This window comes from Rhinichthys klamathensis, unplaced genomic scaffold (genome assembly GCF_029890125.1).
Source record: "Rhinichthys klamathensis goyatoka isolate OS25496 unplaced genomic scaffold, OSU_Roscu_1.1 h1tg000219l_1, whole genome shotgun sequence".
Classification (NCBI taxonomy): domain Eukaryota; kingdom Metazoa; phylum Chordata; class Actinopteri; order Cypriniformes; family Leuciscidae; genus Rhinichthys; species Rhinichthys klamathensis.
In genome coordinates, this window is record NW_026606743.1 from 146,204 (window position 1) to 162,966 (window position 16,763).

The 16,763-nt window shown below is 40.2% G+C and overlaps 1 protein-coding gene across 1 annotated transcript in view; it reads left to right on the forward strand.

The window, feature by feature from the left end:
- Nucleotides 1-2,604, forward strand: part of zmp:0000001082 (integrin alpha-D) — a 52,064-nt gene extending 49,460 nt beyond the window's left edge. The window contains exons 27-31 of the mRNA XM_056264232.1: nucleotides 1,441-1,679; nucleotides 1,760-1,861; nucleotides 2,041-2,061; nucleotides 2,151-2,261; nucleotides 2,353-2,604. Of these exons, the coding sequence (XP_056120207.1) occupies nucleotides 1,441-1,679; nucleotides 1,760-1,861; nucleotides 2,041-2,061; nucleotides 2,151-2,261; nucleotides 2,353-2,577 (698 nt within the window). The 3' untranslated portion in view covers nucleotides 2,578-2,604. The remainder of the gene's footprint in view (nucleotides 1-1,440; nucleotides 1,680-1,759; nucleotides 1,862-2,040; nucleotides 2,062-2,150; nucleotides 2,262-2,352) is intronic.
- Nucleotides 2,605-16,763: the final 14,159 nt, after the last annotated feature.

The following is a 16,763-nucleotide window of genomic DNA, read 5'->3' on the forward strand; positions in this document are numbered from 1 at the left end:
TTTAACTACGTTTCACTTGTTGAATTCATCTGCTACCAGCTTTTAATCGCTCTGAATCAGCCGCGGTGCGGCGGCAGATTACGCATTAGAAAGAATAAACGAACACTTTTCAGAGTCTATGATTGTAGCGCCTCTTAGCGGTAAAAGGCAGCAAATACACCACACATTTTACCGCCGCGGTGGAACGGCTGATGTGGGCATTGTCATGGCTTGCCTCGACATTTGCGTTTGAATAGTGCATGTCCTCCGTGGGCGTGTCAGATTAACGCGTAATGAAGTGTAATGAGCTGGGGAAAAAATTCTGACAGCACTCTCTTTTCATACAGATTGCATAAACTGAGAATATTAGTTTTTTTATATAAATTACTTCATTGAAAAGAAGAGAATTCAAGCTTCATAAAGAAAAATCTCTCGTGCCTGTGTGACAAGTATTTGCAGAGTTAAGAGTTAATTTTTCGGACGTGTTTCAGAATGGACTGCACTGACAGAGAGAAGGCAAAACTCGCATCATGTTTATTTTTCTTTATTTGACAAAAAGCACAAAACTTTGTTTTTATTGTGAGTATACAGAAAAATAATAGACAATTAACAGGATCGATTGATGTATAACACTTATATGTACGATCAAAATCAACAGAGTATTTTAAGTCTATTTTTCTGCTATGTGAAAAAAAAACGGCCCTCCCCAGAGGGTTAAAGTTCACGTCGTTGTACCACAGCGTTGGACTATTTTTTTAAAGGAGCAACTGTGTCTAAAGTGCTGGAAAAGAGAGAGAGTCTACTCGGTTACTAACGTAACCTCGGTTCCCTGAGAGTAAGGGGACGAGTATTGCGTAGCTATACGCAGTGGGGAAATTCCTTTTCCTCGAATTCTGAAGCTTAAAATGTAAAACGCATTTTGCAGCTGCACAGCTAGCACAGTGAGTGTCTCATTGGCTGTGCTGCGGGGCTTTTATAATAAAAGCCAAAAAGCTTTTTTAATAGCCATAATGGCTATTTCGGGGGCTTTTATGGGCTATGGCCACGCCCCTTGTCGCGGGCTCTGACGTGTATGACGTAATGATAGCTCATTGGTGCACACGCTGGAGCCGCCCGCGCCATTGGATGTGCAGTTGCCGCAGCACAGCCAATGAGTGAGCCAGACACTCACTGTGCTAGCTGTGCAGCTGCAAAATGCGTTTTACATTTTAAGCTTCAGAATTCGAGGAAAAGGAGTTTCCCCACTGCGTATAGCTACGCAATACGAAGTGACTGTTCTCGAAAGGGAACAATAGTTTCTGAAGCAACGTCGAGTTCTTCTAAGCTATCTGGGATGCTGAGGAGAAAAAACTGATTAGAAAGGTTATTTAAAAAGCAATATACATCATACATGTTTTGAACAACATGAGGCTGAATAAACAATAACAAAATGATAATTTTTGGTTGAACAATCCATTTAAGATCCGATCACAAGCAGTCACAGTAAACGCATCTTCCGGCTGTTGGATTTCATCTGTTTAGATCAGTTGATTCTCTGGTTTATTGGTGTCAGTGTTTCAGGTCTCAGTGTTGTGTTGATGTTTCAGGACGGTCACTGCGGGAAGTTCGAGTGTGGTCAGTTTGATCTGCAGAAATCTTCAGTAGTTCACTTCATCCTGAAGGCAAACGCAGCTCTCCAGAACGTGAAGGAATACGAGAGCGTGAGTGACGAACACAGACAAACAAACACCAGTTAAAGATGGAATAACTCTGAAATCAGACTCTGTTTCTTCTGCTGTAGAAATACTCCTTCTACGAGTTCAGAGAGGATTTTGTCTTGGACATCAGCGCCGAGCTCCACTACAACAGAAGCCGCTACAACCAGACGTCGACCGGCCTGAAGGTGATGAGTGAAAGAGATCTGTACCTTTGCCATAACTGATGTTGTGCTTGTGATTGTCAGTGTCGGTCTGAATTCACACCACAGACCTGCAGGAGTCCATGACTGACGTCACTCTTACAGCATTACAGATACAGACACTGCTCCTTCATATTTATAACTATTTCTTCTTCACTCTGCAGGACGACCCTCACCAATCACAGGTACCCACATCTCACTCCTTCATCCATCATCTAAAGATGATCAACGTTTGTAGAGTTGGTTGAGATGAGTTTCTCTCTGTCCCTCTCAGATTGCAGTGAGGGCGGAGTTTGTCGTTCCACCCAGTCTAATGCTGATCGTGTGCACTGGCGCAGTGGGCGGGGTCATCCTGCTCATTATCATATTGATCCTGCTGCTGAAGGTAAGAGCCAATCAGATCACCTCACACCTGATGTCATCATTCACCTCTCAAATCCTCAAGCCAATCTGTACATCTGTGTGTTTGTGTGTAGTGTGGTTTTTTTAAGCGAAAGCGTCCTGAAGAGTTTCCCTCGGAGGATGAAAATCTCACTGCGGTTGAAGACTTTCCTCTCATGAACACGAGTGCTAAAGAAAGCAGAGGAGTCAGTGAGAACGACAGCACAGAGAAAGAGAATGGAGTGACAGACAGCACAGAGAAAGAGAACGGAGTGAACGAGACGAATCGCAGTCCTGAACCACCAAACACTGACGAATAAAACCACAGTTTATTTTCAGCAAGTAAATGAAGGTGAAAATGTTTGTTTGGAAGGATATGAACATTGTTAACGATCTTTTTTTTATTTTTTTTTATTTTTTTATTAAGAAAAGCATCTCAAGCACAGTACAAGCATCAGTACAACTAAATAAAAGGAAGGAAAAAAAGGGTTTATCCAGAGCTTGTCTCCTGAAATTAATCTAAAAATGGGCTCCAAGATTTCAAGAAAAGATCAGGTTTCATTCTAACTCCAAAAGTAGGTCAAAAACCCACTGACGGTAGGTTGGAGGAGATGGCAGCGTCCAATTAATTAGTATAGAGGCCTGCATTTCAGCCCGAGCCCAACGGGCCCCGACTTATTTACGCTTCTAGGGCCGGGCTTCGGGCCAATTTTCACGTCATAGTTCACACGCGGGCCTGTTTTAGGCTTATCTTTTTTATAGCCTATTTTAGACATTAATAAAAATAAAATATGAGAAGATGACGATTGAAAAGCAAACATAGAAAGACGTTTTATAACCTATCACACTGACATGACTGACACATGACAGTCTGCACACGCACAGGTTTCCCCGCGGGGCGATCTGAGATTCGCGTGACCGGCTCGTTCTGTGTTTAGTGTCCCGGTAGCGAGCGTGACTTCAGCGCAGCTGGAAAAAGTACGACTGGATTAAAACCTTCCACTGTGGATGCTGTGCTTTTTCTTCACGATGCTCTGAGACTGTTCTTAGCTAGGGGTGTAACAATACATCGATATGGATCGATGCATCGATCAAACGTCTAGCGATACGATGCATCGATACCACACATAAAATATCGATGTACAGTACCTTTATTTTGACACACTGCACATCCTCACGTAACTTTCTCCGCTGAAATAGACGCCTGACAAGATTGACTGAACCCTTTGTCACAAAAGCTGGTATTTTCCACTGTCATCGCGAGTTCATGTTTCACAGCAGAAACAACAAGCCCCGAAAAGTTTGTTTTAGCAAATCAGTGCGCAGTATTCAGGTCAGGTGACACGGCTGCTTGCTTGTCACTTTGAAAAGACGCGCTAGCTGAGAGGAGTTTCGTCAAGCTGACTAAAAGTGATCGAGGATGGATTTCAGCAAACTTGATGAACTCGTGATATCTTCTTCGGGGCGTAAAAGGAAAATAAGATCTGAAACTTTGTCACGGAATCTTGCTAAAACAGCAGGTTAGTGGTGAGTGAACAGCTCTCTGTATCGCGTGTACGTTAATCACAACAACAAAGTTTGACAGGCGTCTATATCAGCTGAGGAGATTAGTGTTACAAAGATTAACCAAGTGTTTTATTATGTATCATATCATACTTGGCTTTGTTTAACTCTGAAACATGAAATGTGGAGTTATCTGCTTTTGCCATACAAATATATATTTATATACATATAAAATATATAAATCCTTTCAATGAACTTTAATATAACAGAAGAGTTCGCAAAAACAGATAACTGCGTTCTTGTTCATTTTCATATATCTTTTTTTTTTTTTTACTTGTAACAAACTACTTGTAAACTTGTAAAAAAAGGGTGTGCAATTTATATGAATTTATATGAAGCCAATTTCCATATATACCAATTGGCTTCATCACTGTCTCCTCTCCACCAGTAAGCTGGTGTGTGGTGGGCGTTCTGGCGCAAAATGGCTGCCGTCGCATCATCCAGGTGGAGCTGCACACTGGTGGTGGATGAGGAGATTCCCCCTTCTATGTAAAGCACTTTGAGTGCAGAGAAAAGCGCTATATAAATGTAATGAATTATTATTATTTTATTTTATTATTAATTTTCAAAGAGTTTAATTAAACTTTCATGTTATATATATTTCGATGTATTGTGAGTTAATAAACGTAACCGGTTGTGTACACTTAGCACATAATATCTAAATATCGATTAATCGATCGATATAGCCCTGAATCGAATCGAATCGTAATCGAATCGTAGAATTTTTTGAGGTATCGGCAAATATCGTATCGCTGGCTGAGAGAATCGATATCGTATCGTATCGTGATTAACTGTCCGATTTACACCCCTATTCTTAGCCATGTTAGGAGGTTGTTTTTTGTTTGATTGGACTTTATTTTCATGAGTCTGTTGGAAACTATTGGAAACAAGAATGGCCATGTTCTGTAGTGAAGACTTGATTTTTGAGGTAAGATAACCTGCATGTTTGTTTTTAATGTAATTTATTTGATTTGTTTAGATTGCATTCTCTGTTGTATTGTAAACTCATTTAGTTTGCGAGGGCTGTTGCAATTGAGCAGCAGAGCAGTTTGCCTCAGCTTTTCAAAAATGACAATAAACGTTTAAACAAACGTTAACTGTCTGTGTGATATGCTTAAGTTGTTTTATATATATGGATTTTATTGTAGCCAAGTAAAGTGTTGATTTGAGAGGCTATAAATCAATGGATCAAACATGTTTAACTCACTGTCGGCTGCTTGGTCGTCATAAAAAAAAACATTTTTTCTAAATTAACTTTATAAAGAAATGAAAATAAACTTACTGGTAAATACTTTGCCATTGAGAACAAAACATATCTGTTTTACTGACTGCAACATAGGGCAGGCTGTGTATCGTTTTTTTAAATCTTTTTTTTTTAACGGGCTCGGGTCGGACTCGGGCTGATCATTCTGATGAGCTGTCGGACTCGGGCCGGGCTAGGGCCTGAGCGTCTCGGGCCAGGGCCGATCTAGGGCCTAGATTTGAGGCCCGTGCAGGGCTCTAAATTAGTATAAGTCGTCTAGCCAACAGTGTGCAAAGTGCAATATTATCCATCTCTAAAGATGTAAGTTTAACATTTTCCGGAAGAACCCAAAATAAAGCTGTCAATGGGTTAGGGTCTATTACTGTGGTAAGAATGTCTGAGAAACAACTAAAAATTCCCCAGCAAAACCTTAATAACTTAGGACAGGAAAAGAATGAAACAGAGAGGCTGGCTCCACAACACAGCGTGGGCAGGTGGGGTCTAAATCAGGAAATATCTTGCCGAGTTGCACCCTAGACCAATGAAGACGATGCACTACCTTAAATGGAATAAGCCTATGCCTAGAGCTAACTGAAGAAGAATCCTTTTTAAGATAGTGTCCCAAGTTTCATCTTCCAGATGTTTCCAGAGAGATTTCTGCTAGATGGGGTTTGTTTGTCATTTATTATACTGTAAATCTTTGAACTGGCACCCCTTATACATTTATGTTGGTCTAAAATACACTCCAAGACACCACTAGGAGAGGCAGAGGGGAACTCCAGAAAATGTTCACGGGCCAAGCTCCGAACTTGAAAATACCGGAATAAATGTGAATTGGACAAAGAAAATGTATTTTTAAGTTGGTCAAATGAAGCAAAATTATTATCTATAAATAGCTGATCAATTGTAACTAGACCCTGTGACTTCCAAATATTGAAAACCCCATCATGAGGAGAGGTTGGAAAGGAAGCGTTACTGGCAATGGGTGCAGCTGAAGAAAGACCCTTAAGCTCTAGAGCTCTGCCGAACTGAGTCCAAATCCTCAGAGAGTGTTTAACAATTGGTTTCTTAATCGAGATACTATGAGTAGGAGGGATAGAAGAACAGAGCAAAGATGTCAGCGTGACTGGGGAACAACAAACAGCCTCTATTTGCACCCAGAGAGGTTTACACAGTTGCAAATCATGCCGGCACCAGTACAGTTTCTAAAGTTGGCTGCCCAGTAATACGTTTGAAAGTTAGGCAAAGTCAAACCTCCCAGCTCTTTTGGCTTAACAAGATGCTTTAGACTTATTCGCCTTGGCTTGTTATTCCAAATAAATGACGAGATAGTCTTTTCCAGACAGAGAAAAATGACTTAGGAATAAATATGGGCAAACATTGAAATAATATAAAACTTTGGGAAGAATGTTCATTTTAACTGCATTTACCCTTCCTATCAGTGACAGAGGAAGGGGTTTCCATGATAAAAACCAGTGTTAATTTCGTTGACGAAAATAACGACGAAAATTATTCGTCAACGACATTTTTTCATAGACGAAAACGAGACGATAACTAAATAAAACCTAGTTTTGAATGACAAAGACTATGACGAAAATCTATTGACATTTTCGTCAACGAATAAAAACTAGACGAAAATGTTAGATAGTGACGATTTGGGAAGCGATCCGTCAGAACTGATGTCCTGCGTGTGTGGTAGATGCGCACATTTGTAGGCTACTGTAACGTGATCTACCCCGCGGTCATAAAACGTTAAAAAATGTGAACGTCTGAGAGAATGAGTAGAGCAGACATATAGATCTCTGAATAAGAGTGACGATGCAAAAAAGAGCTCTATTCGGTGCGGTTTTCTGTGCGCACACACCTAACCCGAAGCGTGCAGTCATGCACAATACACCTACAGCGCGCGAGTAGGCTACTGAATTGAGCTCTCTTTCGTGTCTGAATGGAGAAATACACAACAGTATGTCTAAATGTCCTTTTTGGAGAGTATTCATGTAAACTATGCTGGTTATGTCTTAAACTGTGAGTGTGTCGGATGTGCATCAGTGCAATTGTATCCGCATGTCATTGGACATGATCCGACGTCTTAAAGTGACAGTGGCAATAAACCTAATGCGGTCCGTGTCCTTAATTTTGATCAAGCAACAAAAGAAAAAGAGAAAAGCATTCACTGTTTGTTAATAGCTTTAATAAGGATTAATTATATTTAATTCATACAAATAAATATGTCTGCTTGAAAGAATAAAGAATGATGTGTAAGTAGTTATAAGGAATGAATATATCATTCATTGTAAAGAAGACTGTGTTGTACTTTAGGAAAAGTGGTTTTATTTCATTTTAAGATATTTTTTAAGTAACAGCAGTTAAATCTGTATCTGTATTGCATGTTCAAACTTAAAAATCATTCATATTAATAGGTTAATAGATGTTTTCTCTGGGAGTATATGGGTTTGGAAATTTTAGAGAAATTCTAAATTAACGCATTACAATTGAACTAAACCCATTATATTTTAGTCGACTAAATCTACTGTAGATTTAGTCGACTAAAATGTTATTGTATTTCGTCGACTAAAACTAGACTAAAACTAAAACAATTCAGATGACTAAAATATGACTAAAACTAAATGGCATTTTAGTCAAAAGACTAAGACTAAAACTAAATCAAAATTTGCTGACAAAATTAACACTGATAAAAACATAGATTTTGTGAGATCAAATAAAGGACTAAAATTGGTTTTAAATAAGTCAGCATGTTTACGTGTCACTTGGACACCCAAGTATCTAAATTGGTTATTAACAACTCTGAATTGGAATATTGAATATGAGAGACTTAATGCAGCAGAATTCACTGGGAATAATTTGCTCTTGGAAAAATTCAATTTATAACCTGAAAAAGTACTAAATGAGCCCAATATTAAAAGATCTCGAGGAATTGAGACTAGAGGATTGGATAAAAATAAAATAAGATCATCAGCATATAAAGAAACCTTCTGTTCTAGACCAGCAGAAAAGTGCCCTGCACCTCTGAGTCAGCACGCAATGCAATCGCCGGGGTTCGATAGCAAATAGAAGAGGGGAAAGCGGACAGCCCTGCCTTGTGCTCCGACACAGTGGAAAAGGATCCGAAATAATATTGTTTGAGTGTACAGATGCTTTGGGGGCGGCATAAAGGAGCTTTATCCAAGAAATTCATTTTAAACGAAATCCAAACCTCTCCAAAACATGTATAAGATAGCCCCACTCGATGCGGTCAAATGCTTTTCTATGGAACTACTTTTGTGCCAATAATAATGAACGTAACTTTTCAAGAAACTGATGAAAATATCAATTGAAACTGAAAATAAGTAATAGAAATAGTTAGCAAAACATGCTGTGTATTAAGAACGATGTAAAAAAAATGTGCCCGCGATTTATTCTTTTTCAGTTTCAAAGATATTTTTTTTTCAGTTTCAATTTATATTTTCTTCAGTTTCTTGAAAAGTTACGTTCATTATTATTGGCACAAAAGTAATTCCATACTTTTCCAGCATCCAGTGAGACCACCACTTCAGCATGGTTGGAATGGGTGAATACAAAACATTAAAAAGACGCCTACTATTAAAAAAAGAGTGTCTGTCTCGAACAAAACCAGTTTGATCAGGTGAAATGACTCCATGTAAAGTTTTTTCAAGCTGAAAAGATAAAAATTTAGCTAGTATCAATTATTAATCATACTAAACCGCGCAGATAACATTTTAAGGTCTCCCAAATAGTAGAATAAACCATACCCTGGGTACTATTGACTTCAAGAAAAGAAGATATATTTGAGGAGATCAATTTGACAAATTCTTTATCCTCTAATAGACCAGGGTTAAAGCACCATTGATGATGCTTTTGGAAAGCTAAGTTCCAGTACAGCTGGTGCATGATCAGATATTATTATGCTTTCATATGAGCAATTCTGCAGATATGGAAGAAGATTGTTATCTAGAAAAAAATAATCAATTTGTGAATAGGTATGATGTACTTGCGAAAAAAATGAATATTTCCTTGCGGAAGGATTTAAAAAGCGAAATGGAGCACGAATACCATAGTTATGCAGAAAAGACTGAATAATCGCTGCACATTTTGAAAGAGATATAACTTATTTCGAGGACCTATCAAGTCGTGGACACATCACACAGTTAAAACACACTCCGCCCAGGACTAATGAATGAGAGTGAAGGTCAGGTATACATATATAGGTATAGGTGATAAAGGAAACATCATCATAATTAGGGGCATAGATGTTAGCAAGAATTAGGGGGGTTGAAAACAAAGTTCCTGTTACTATGACGTATCTGCCCTTATGATCTGCAATTACTTGTGATACGGCAAACAGAGTGGATTTATGTACCAGAATGCCACGGCCCTGGACTTGAACTGAAAATGTGAATGATAGACTTGACCCACCCAGTCTTTTTTCAGTCTAAAATGGTCAGATGAACAGAGGGGAGTTTCTTGAAGAAACACAAAACTGGCTTTCAGTTTCCTAAGATGAATCAGAACCTTATTGTGTTTGACTGGATTATTCAAACCTTATGCATTTCTTCTCGTACCAGGGAAATTTCGCCTTGAATTTCAGCGGTGTTAATTTAATGATCTTCAGCTTGTGATGTAATAGCTCATCTTGTTTTTCTAAGTATTCATATTTTTGAAAGAAGAGAAATTAATATTCAATAATTTTACAAATAAATTAGTTTATAATATGTGATATTTGTGGGTCTGTTTATTGTTAGACTGATGTTTTTGAAACCAAGAATAAACAAATGCTTAGAATTGTTTTCTCCAAACCTCACGAACATTTGTTGTAACACCTGAAAAAGAGCATAGTCTGCTACAGTCCAGCAAGCAGTGATAAACTGTTCCCTCTGCAAACAAAAAGGACAATCTACACTAACATTGGGATTGATAACAGAATAAAAGCATTGACAGCCACAATACCTTGTAGGATTGTCCACTGTAAGTCTCCTAACCTTTTTGTCAACGGTGGTTTGTATATCGCTGACCTCAGTGTCAAGCCCTAGATGAGCTCTCCAAGGGGTGTCAGCCCGACCACTGAGTTTGCCTTTGTTTACAAGTTTTGCAAACATTTTATACATAGTTTTTCCTCCCATGTCATCAAACTCATTTGTGAGAGTCTCTCTGGACTCTAACAGTTGGCCGGTACAGTCTTTAAAATCAAAAACAGTACGCTCTGTGAGACCCAATGCAGGCGGTCCCAGAATAAGTCCACCAACACTGCCTGTATCTTGGCCAGCGTGTGCTGGAGGGTCTACACATGATCACCGGTGCCACAGCATAGATGACACACACTGGGCTGTTTATCTAGTGTACGACCCCTAAAAGACATGTGAAGCACGATCCATTTCCATTTTTTGAGACGTCCTTCAACTTTTTCTAAAACATTGTCCCAATTTTTACACACAAAAGTATCATCTCCAAGATAAACACCAAGTTTTGAAATATTTCCAAATTAACCCGGCAGACAAAACAACTTTTCTGATTAACTCATCACTGATTGTTACAGCTTCACTTTTTCCAAAGTTAATCTTAGCAGTGTCACGGATCCCATCAGCAATGACACATCCCAACCAAACTCAACTCAGCGCACCTGGTCTCGCTCATCATCTCCGGAGTTCAGGTCCACCTGCATGTCCTCATCACTCACCTCTATCGCTCACTGCTTAAAAAGCCCTGTCACTTTCCACTCAGCGTCCGCTCTCGTCTATACGATACCCACGACCCTCTGGTTCCAAACCATCATGGTCTGGTTCTAGAAAGACTCCTTTTGCAAAGTATTGTCCGTCTCATGCTAACAACCTATCTGTGTCTCCTGAACAGCTTCAACGTGGAGATCGCCCTTGAATCACCCAGCTTCATTCACCAGTGCTTCCTTTGATCGGGAAACTTCGGGAATCATCTGGTGATTGATCTGTACCCAGGACTGTTCCAGTAAAGTATATCCAGTGTGCTGAGTGCCTCTGATTGGATCTTGTGTCTTCTGTTGTCTTGGAGCTTGCTTTAAGTGTCAAATAAACCGTGTATATTCTACTTCCGTATCCTCGTCCTTTAGTAGACTGTGACAAGCAGAGGACAATACACCAAAACATTAATATTTTCTACAAAATCAATATCTTGTTTTTTTGACTATTACAACATCATCATCGGGATGATGGTTTACACCCAAAAGAGACTGTCTTAGTCTGTGCAGAAGAGGCTCTAACATTTGTAACACTGTAACATTTCTTTTTTTTTGCTCTATTGTTTCAGAAACCAGAGCACGCTTACGTTCATCCCTTCCACCATTAGTGTTAAGTGAGCCAACCCTCAATACTTCCAGAACGAATATTGGAAGAAAGAGTAGACAGGGAGAAAAGAGCAGAAATAAAGAAAAAGACACCATGTGATGCATGAAAACAGAAATTACAACAGTACTTTTAACGTTCTCTTTCCTCTATTTTTCGGTGCTTCCCAACTGTAGTCAAGTGCTTCGTTTCGCTCAGGAGACAAACCCCCACAGCCTTCTGAAGAAAAGTAAATGACTTAAACTTCTCTACATCAGGAAAGAATTCTTTAACATCAACCTGCTTTCCAAACGTATTACCTAGAAACTGATCAATTTCCTCAAGTGTATAAGGAGAGATCTATGGTGATCTTGCATCAAGATGTTAGGTCTGGGAACAGATGTTAGGTCTGGGAACAATTGGCATACCTCAATCCGAGGGGCGGATAAACGGTTGTCTTTCAAATTCCCTCGGCACACAATAGGACAGCGCTACAACCAACCAGAGCAACGAACGGCTGTGGCGGAGTGAGTCCTGTGCGTTTTCCCACCAGTGGAGCTAACGCTAGTTGATATATTAAACTTTTGCCATATCCGCTCGTCAAAACTCCGAACACATCTTCCTTTTTTAAGAATGACTTAATTGACGTTCTCTTAACTCCAAGTCCTCCAGAGTCGCGGCCAAAGCCGCTTCGAAAGACCGCTGTTCGCCAGCAGCATCTTCTTTGTTTTCAAGTAGCAGGGAAATCAGAAATCACCTATGGGAATCACCTATGGAAATCGCCTATGGGAATCACCTATGGGAATCACCTATGGGAATCACCTATGGAAATAATAATAATAATAATAATAACTTCAATTTATATAGCGCCTTTCAAAGTACCCAAGGACGCTTAACAATCAACATGAGAAAGGGAAGGGTAGAATTAAGATAAGGGCAAAGGCCAGGGGAGCTAGAGTCCATAGGCCTCATTGAAAAGGTGTGTTTTGAGCTGGCATTTAAAGGTTAAAAGTGAGGAGGCAGAGCGGATCTCATGGGGAAGCTTGTTCCAAAGTGAAGGAGCACCAACACAGAAAGCTCTATCACCAAATGTCTTAAGCCTGGACTTAGGAACAGCAAGCAGGTCCTTGTCAGAGGAACGCAGGGACCGTGACTGAGTGTAGGGATGGAGAAGATCAGTAATGTACTGGGGTGCAAGTCCATGAAGGGACTTGTACGTCAGGAGGAGGATTTTATATTTGATGCGGGACTTAACTGGCAGCCAATGAAGCTTCATCAGGATGGGAGCAATGTGAAGACCAAGTTTTGTGTGTGTGAGCATCCTAGCCGCAGAGTTCTGCACATACTGTAGTCTGTCAGTGGCTTTGCTGGGTAGACCGAACAGGATGCCATTGCAATAGTCAAGTCGGGAGGTGATGAATGAGTGGATGAGGGCCTCAGCTACAGAGTTGGAGAGGCACTGTCGGAGTCTGGAGATGTTCTTGAGATGATAGAAAGCAATTTTAGTGACGTTTTTGATGTGTTGTTGGAAGGAGAGAGTGGAGTCCATGATGACGCCCAGGTTGCGTACTTGAGGAGATGCAGAGATTGAGCAGCCATCCACATCCAGTATGATGTCATCAACTTTTTTAAGAAGTGACAGCGGGGCAAACACCATGAGTTCTGTTTTGTCTTTGTTCAGTTTGAGAAGGTTACTGTCCAACCAGTGCTTTATGTCCTTCAGGCAGTTGATAAGTGGCACTGGTGGAAGAGAAGTAGAAGGCTTGGTACTGATGTAGGGAATCACCTATGGGAATCGCCTATGGGAATCACCTATGGGAATCACCTATGGGAATCACCTATGGGAATCACCTATGGAAATCACCTATGGGAATCACCTATGGGAATCACCTATGGAAATCACATATGGAAATCACCTATGGAAATCACCTATGGAAATCGCCTATGGAAATCGCCTATGGAAATCGCCTATGGAAATCACCTATGGAAATCGCCTATGGAAATCACCTATGGAAATCACCAATGGAAATCACCAATGGAAATCACCTATGGAAATCACCTATGGAAATCACCTATGGGAATCACCTATGGGAATCACCTATGGGAATCACCTATGGGAATCACCTATGGGAATCACCTATGGAAATCGCCTATGGGAATCACCTATGGGAATCGCCTATGGGAATCACCTATGGGAATCACCTATGGGAATCGCCTATGGGAATCACCTATGGAAATCACGCAGAACAGTCACAACTCTGCCGTCATTGTTAAGCCCGCCCACCAACTCTATACACAATGTGATTGGCCTGACCAGAGTTTGGTTTTTCTACTTCGAAAGTCAACGGAGAGTTGCTAGACCACACTGGCAGCAAAATAACTTTTGCTGCCGCTAGGGTGCGTCTAGATTTCTAGGCTAGGTGATCTTGAGATTCTGTTGAAACCCATACAGTAAGCAGGAGTCCTGCACAGACAGAAGCAGACTCATCCTCTGGATCACACACACACACACACACACACACTGATCAGCAACACATTCACTGCCCTGCTCAACCACTAGGTGTTCTTTACTTTTAACCGCATTATCATCGACATCAGTATTTGAACTGGTTGCCACTAGCACTGGTCTCTCTGAAGTGTTCTCCATGTTAACCTCTGACAGGGCCTGGACTCCCCGGACCCGTCTGTGCAGAAGTAGCCTGAGCTTCAGCCTCTGTCCCTGGGCCGAGGGGTTCCTGTCCACGCTCTTCATGCGGACACATCTGCGTTTAGGCATTCAATAACACAGCAACACAAACTCCCGGTAGTTGCATAAATCATGCATTCTATATGTATATACTGTAGGTGTGTTTGAGGTGTTTCATTTTTTTCCTAATAATTAATATATCATAGAGTTGTTTGTGGTGGGGTAAATTAAATGCAATGTGCGTTGACGTCACAATTGTGTTGCATTGTGGGATATGGAGCTGGAGTGTAGTAGACTCGCTCCCTCGGTCCAAATCGAGGGTCTGTCCTTGGCTGCGTTCCAGTCCACTTTTAAACACGCACTTGCAAACTTCCCTAAGCACTTCCCTCGGGGGAATCCCTGCCGCCATTTTGAAGTGCGTTCCACTTCGTGACGCGGACGAGGGGGGTTTACATGGACAGACCCTCGACTCTGACCGAGGGAGCGAGTCTACTTCATGTGTAGGGGAGAGCGGGGCACAACACATGTTGGTTTTGGCTCAATTATCAAAAAAAAATTAAGTTAGATTAATCTTCTTTTTTCTTACACAAGCAACATACACATCTCTGCTACAAGTGAACACTTGAAGTTTTGTTCTAGGTCCTACCATTTCCATACAGTTGCACTGAAAGTGACAGAAGTGCAAATGTTACAACTTACATTAGTTAGTATTATAATACACATAATTGAATTATAACACATAATTCAGTACTATTTTATCTGTATAATTTTGATATTGTTTGTGCATCTGTATAGATAGATATCCATACATCCATCCCTCATCCAATCATGCTTCTATTATGGATCAATATCATGGATAGAGAGATAGGAAAGGCTGCACAGTTTTGCAATAAATAAAATCATCAAATATTGTAATTGCAATTGAATTATATTTGTGCAAATGTATTATTATAAATAATAATAACAGTTATAATAACAAAAATCACATTTTAAAGGGTTTATTGCATGAAAAACAGGCTATATTTTTAAGAAATAAAGAAGTGATCAATGCATAGTAAACAAATGTGGAAGAAATCATACTTTGACCTTTAAATTCCAACATTGTTTGTGAAAGTCCAACAAAGTTAAATGTGGCAAAATAAATATATAAATAAATACTGAAAAACCTGAAACGTTGTGTGGCTCTGTTTACAGTTCATTATCGCTGTACACTTGGTGGCTTAGTAACACTGTGCTACAACTAACCCCGCGGTGGCTAGCTACAGCGCCTAGCTAACGGTTGCTAGGAGTTGCTGACAAAAAAACTAAGCAGAGAAAATAAGCAGAAACACAGCCTGCTTGACCCTGACTAACTAAGGAAAAGGTCCGTGTTGAACTTACTGTGACCCGGGTTAGGTTGTGCCCGCGCTCCACTTCTGGCAGCTCCATATACCACAATGCAACACAAGTGTGACGTCAACGCATATTGCGTTTAATTTACCCCACCACAAACAACTCCATGATATATTAATTATAAAATAAAAAAAAATGTTTTAAACAACTCAAAAACACCTATAGAATGCTGCATTAAACAATTTCGTAAAGGAAAAAATAAATAAAAAAATCAACCCCATAGTGGATTGTAAGTGATCAAGGGCTTAGCACGTTCCCATTCAGCCTATTGCAAAGGTTCAGCCAGCAGTGGCACTCATGCAACGCGAGCAATGGCGCACATCTGAGTGAACGAGGCGGAGGGAAGATGGCGAGTGAAGGGCAGGTTTGGACTGGAACACTTCCCTCGTCCACTTCACGAGTGGAACGCACTTCAAAATGGCGGCAGGGATTCCCCCGCCCGAGGAGAAGTTGTAGAGGGAGAGGGAGGGGAAATCTGGGTGAATCTTGTTTTGATTAATTGGTGCTTTTTTCCACACACATGAAAAATGACATTACAGATAATGTTTAAAACTAGCCTTAAAATGTTAACGCCCTCTAAAACAGCTAAACTTGATTGAAACATTTTTCAAAAAGCCCTAAAACTATTGAGTAGGGCTGGACAAATTTGAAGCTTTTCTCTGAAAGTGTTGAAAACAGCGCCATCGTGTGGCAGAGATCATTTACAGCAGCCATTAACCCGAGTGTGCAGCTCAGCTGTTGTACATTAACCACACAAAAGCCTGACTACGCTCATGTGTTCAGTGTTCTGATTATATAACTCACATATTAAAATTAGGCAATGAATTAAATGTAACAACAACAACAACAACAACAATTAGGCTATAATGATACTAATTATAATAATGGTAACAGAGTTGTTTAAGTCAAGTAAATGGTGCTCTAATTATTTCATGGCTTTTATACAGTTTATGGACAAATATATGTTAATATAATATAGACTATATATATATATATATATTAGTAAATGGACGTAGAGTATAGTGTTCCGAGTTCAAACATTCTGACATCGAGGGGAAGATGTCCCGTATCCTGAGACCAAACCCTGTCCAGTCTCATGAGGGGAAGTATACATAGGAGAGAATCTGTAACTAGAATGCGGATTATCTTGGCCGTGTAATGAAAACAACCATAGATTACACACACACACACACACACACACACACACACACACACACACACACACACACACACACACACACACATCCTGCACACCCCAAAGCGCAGGAGTTCTGGCTCTGATCCAAAAGGAGTGACTATGGAGTAAAACAGGCA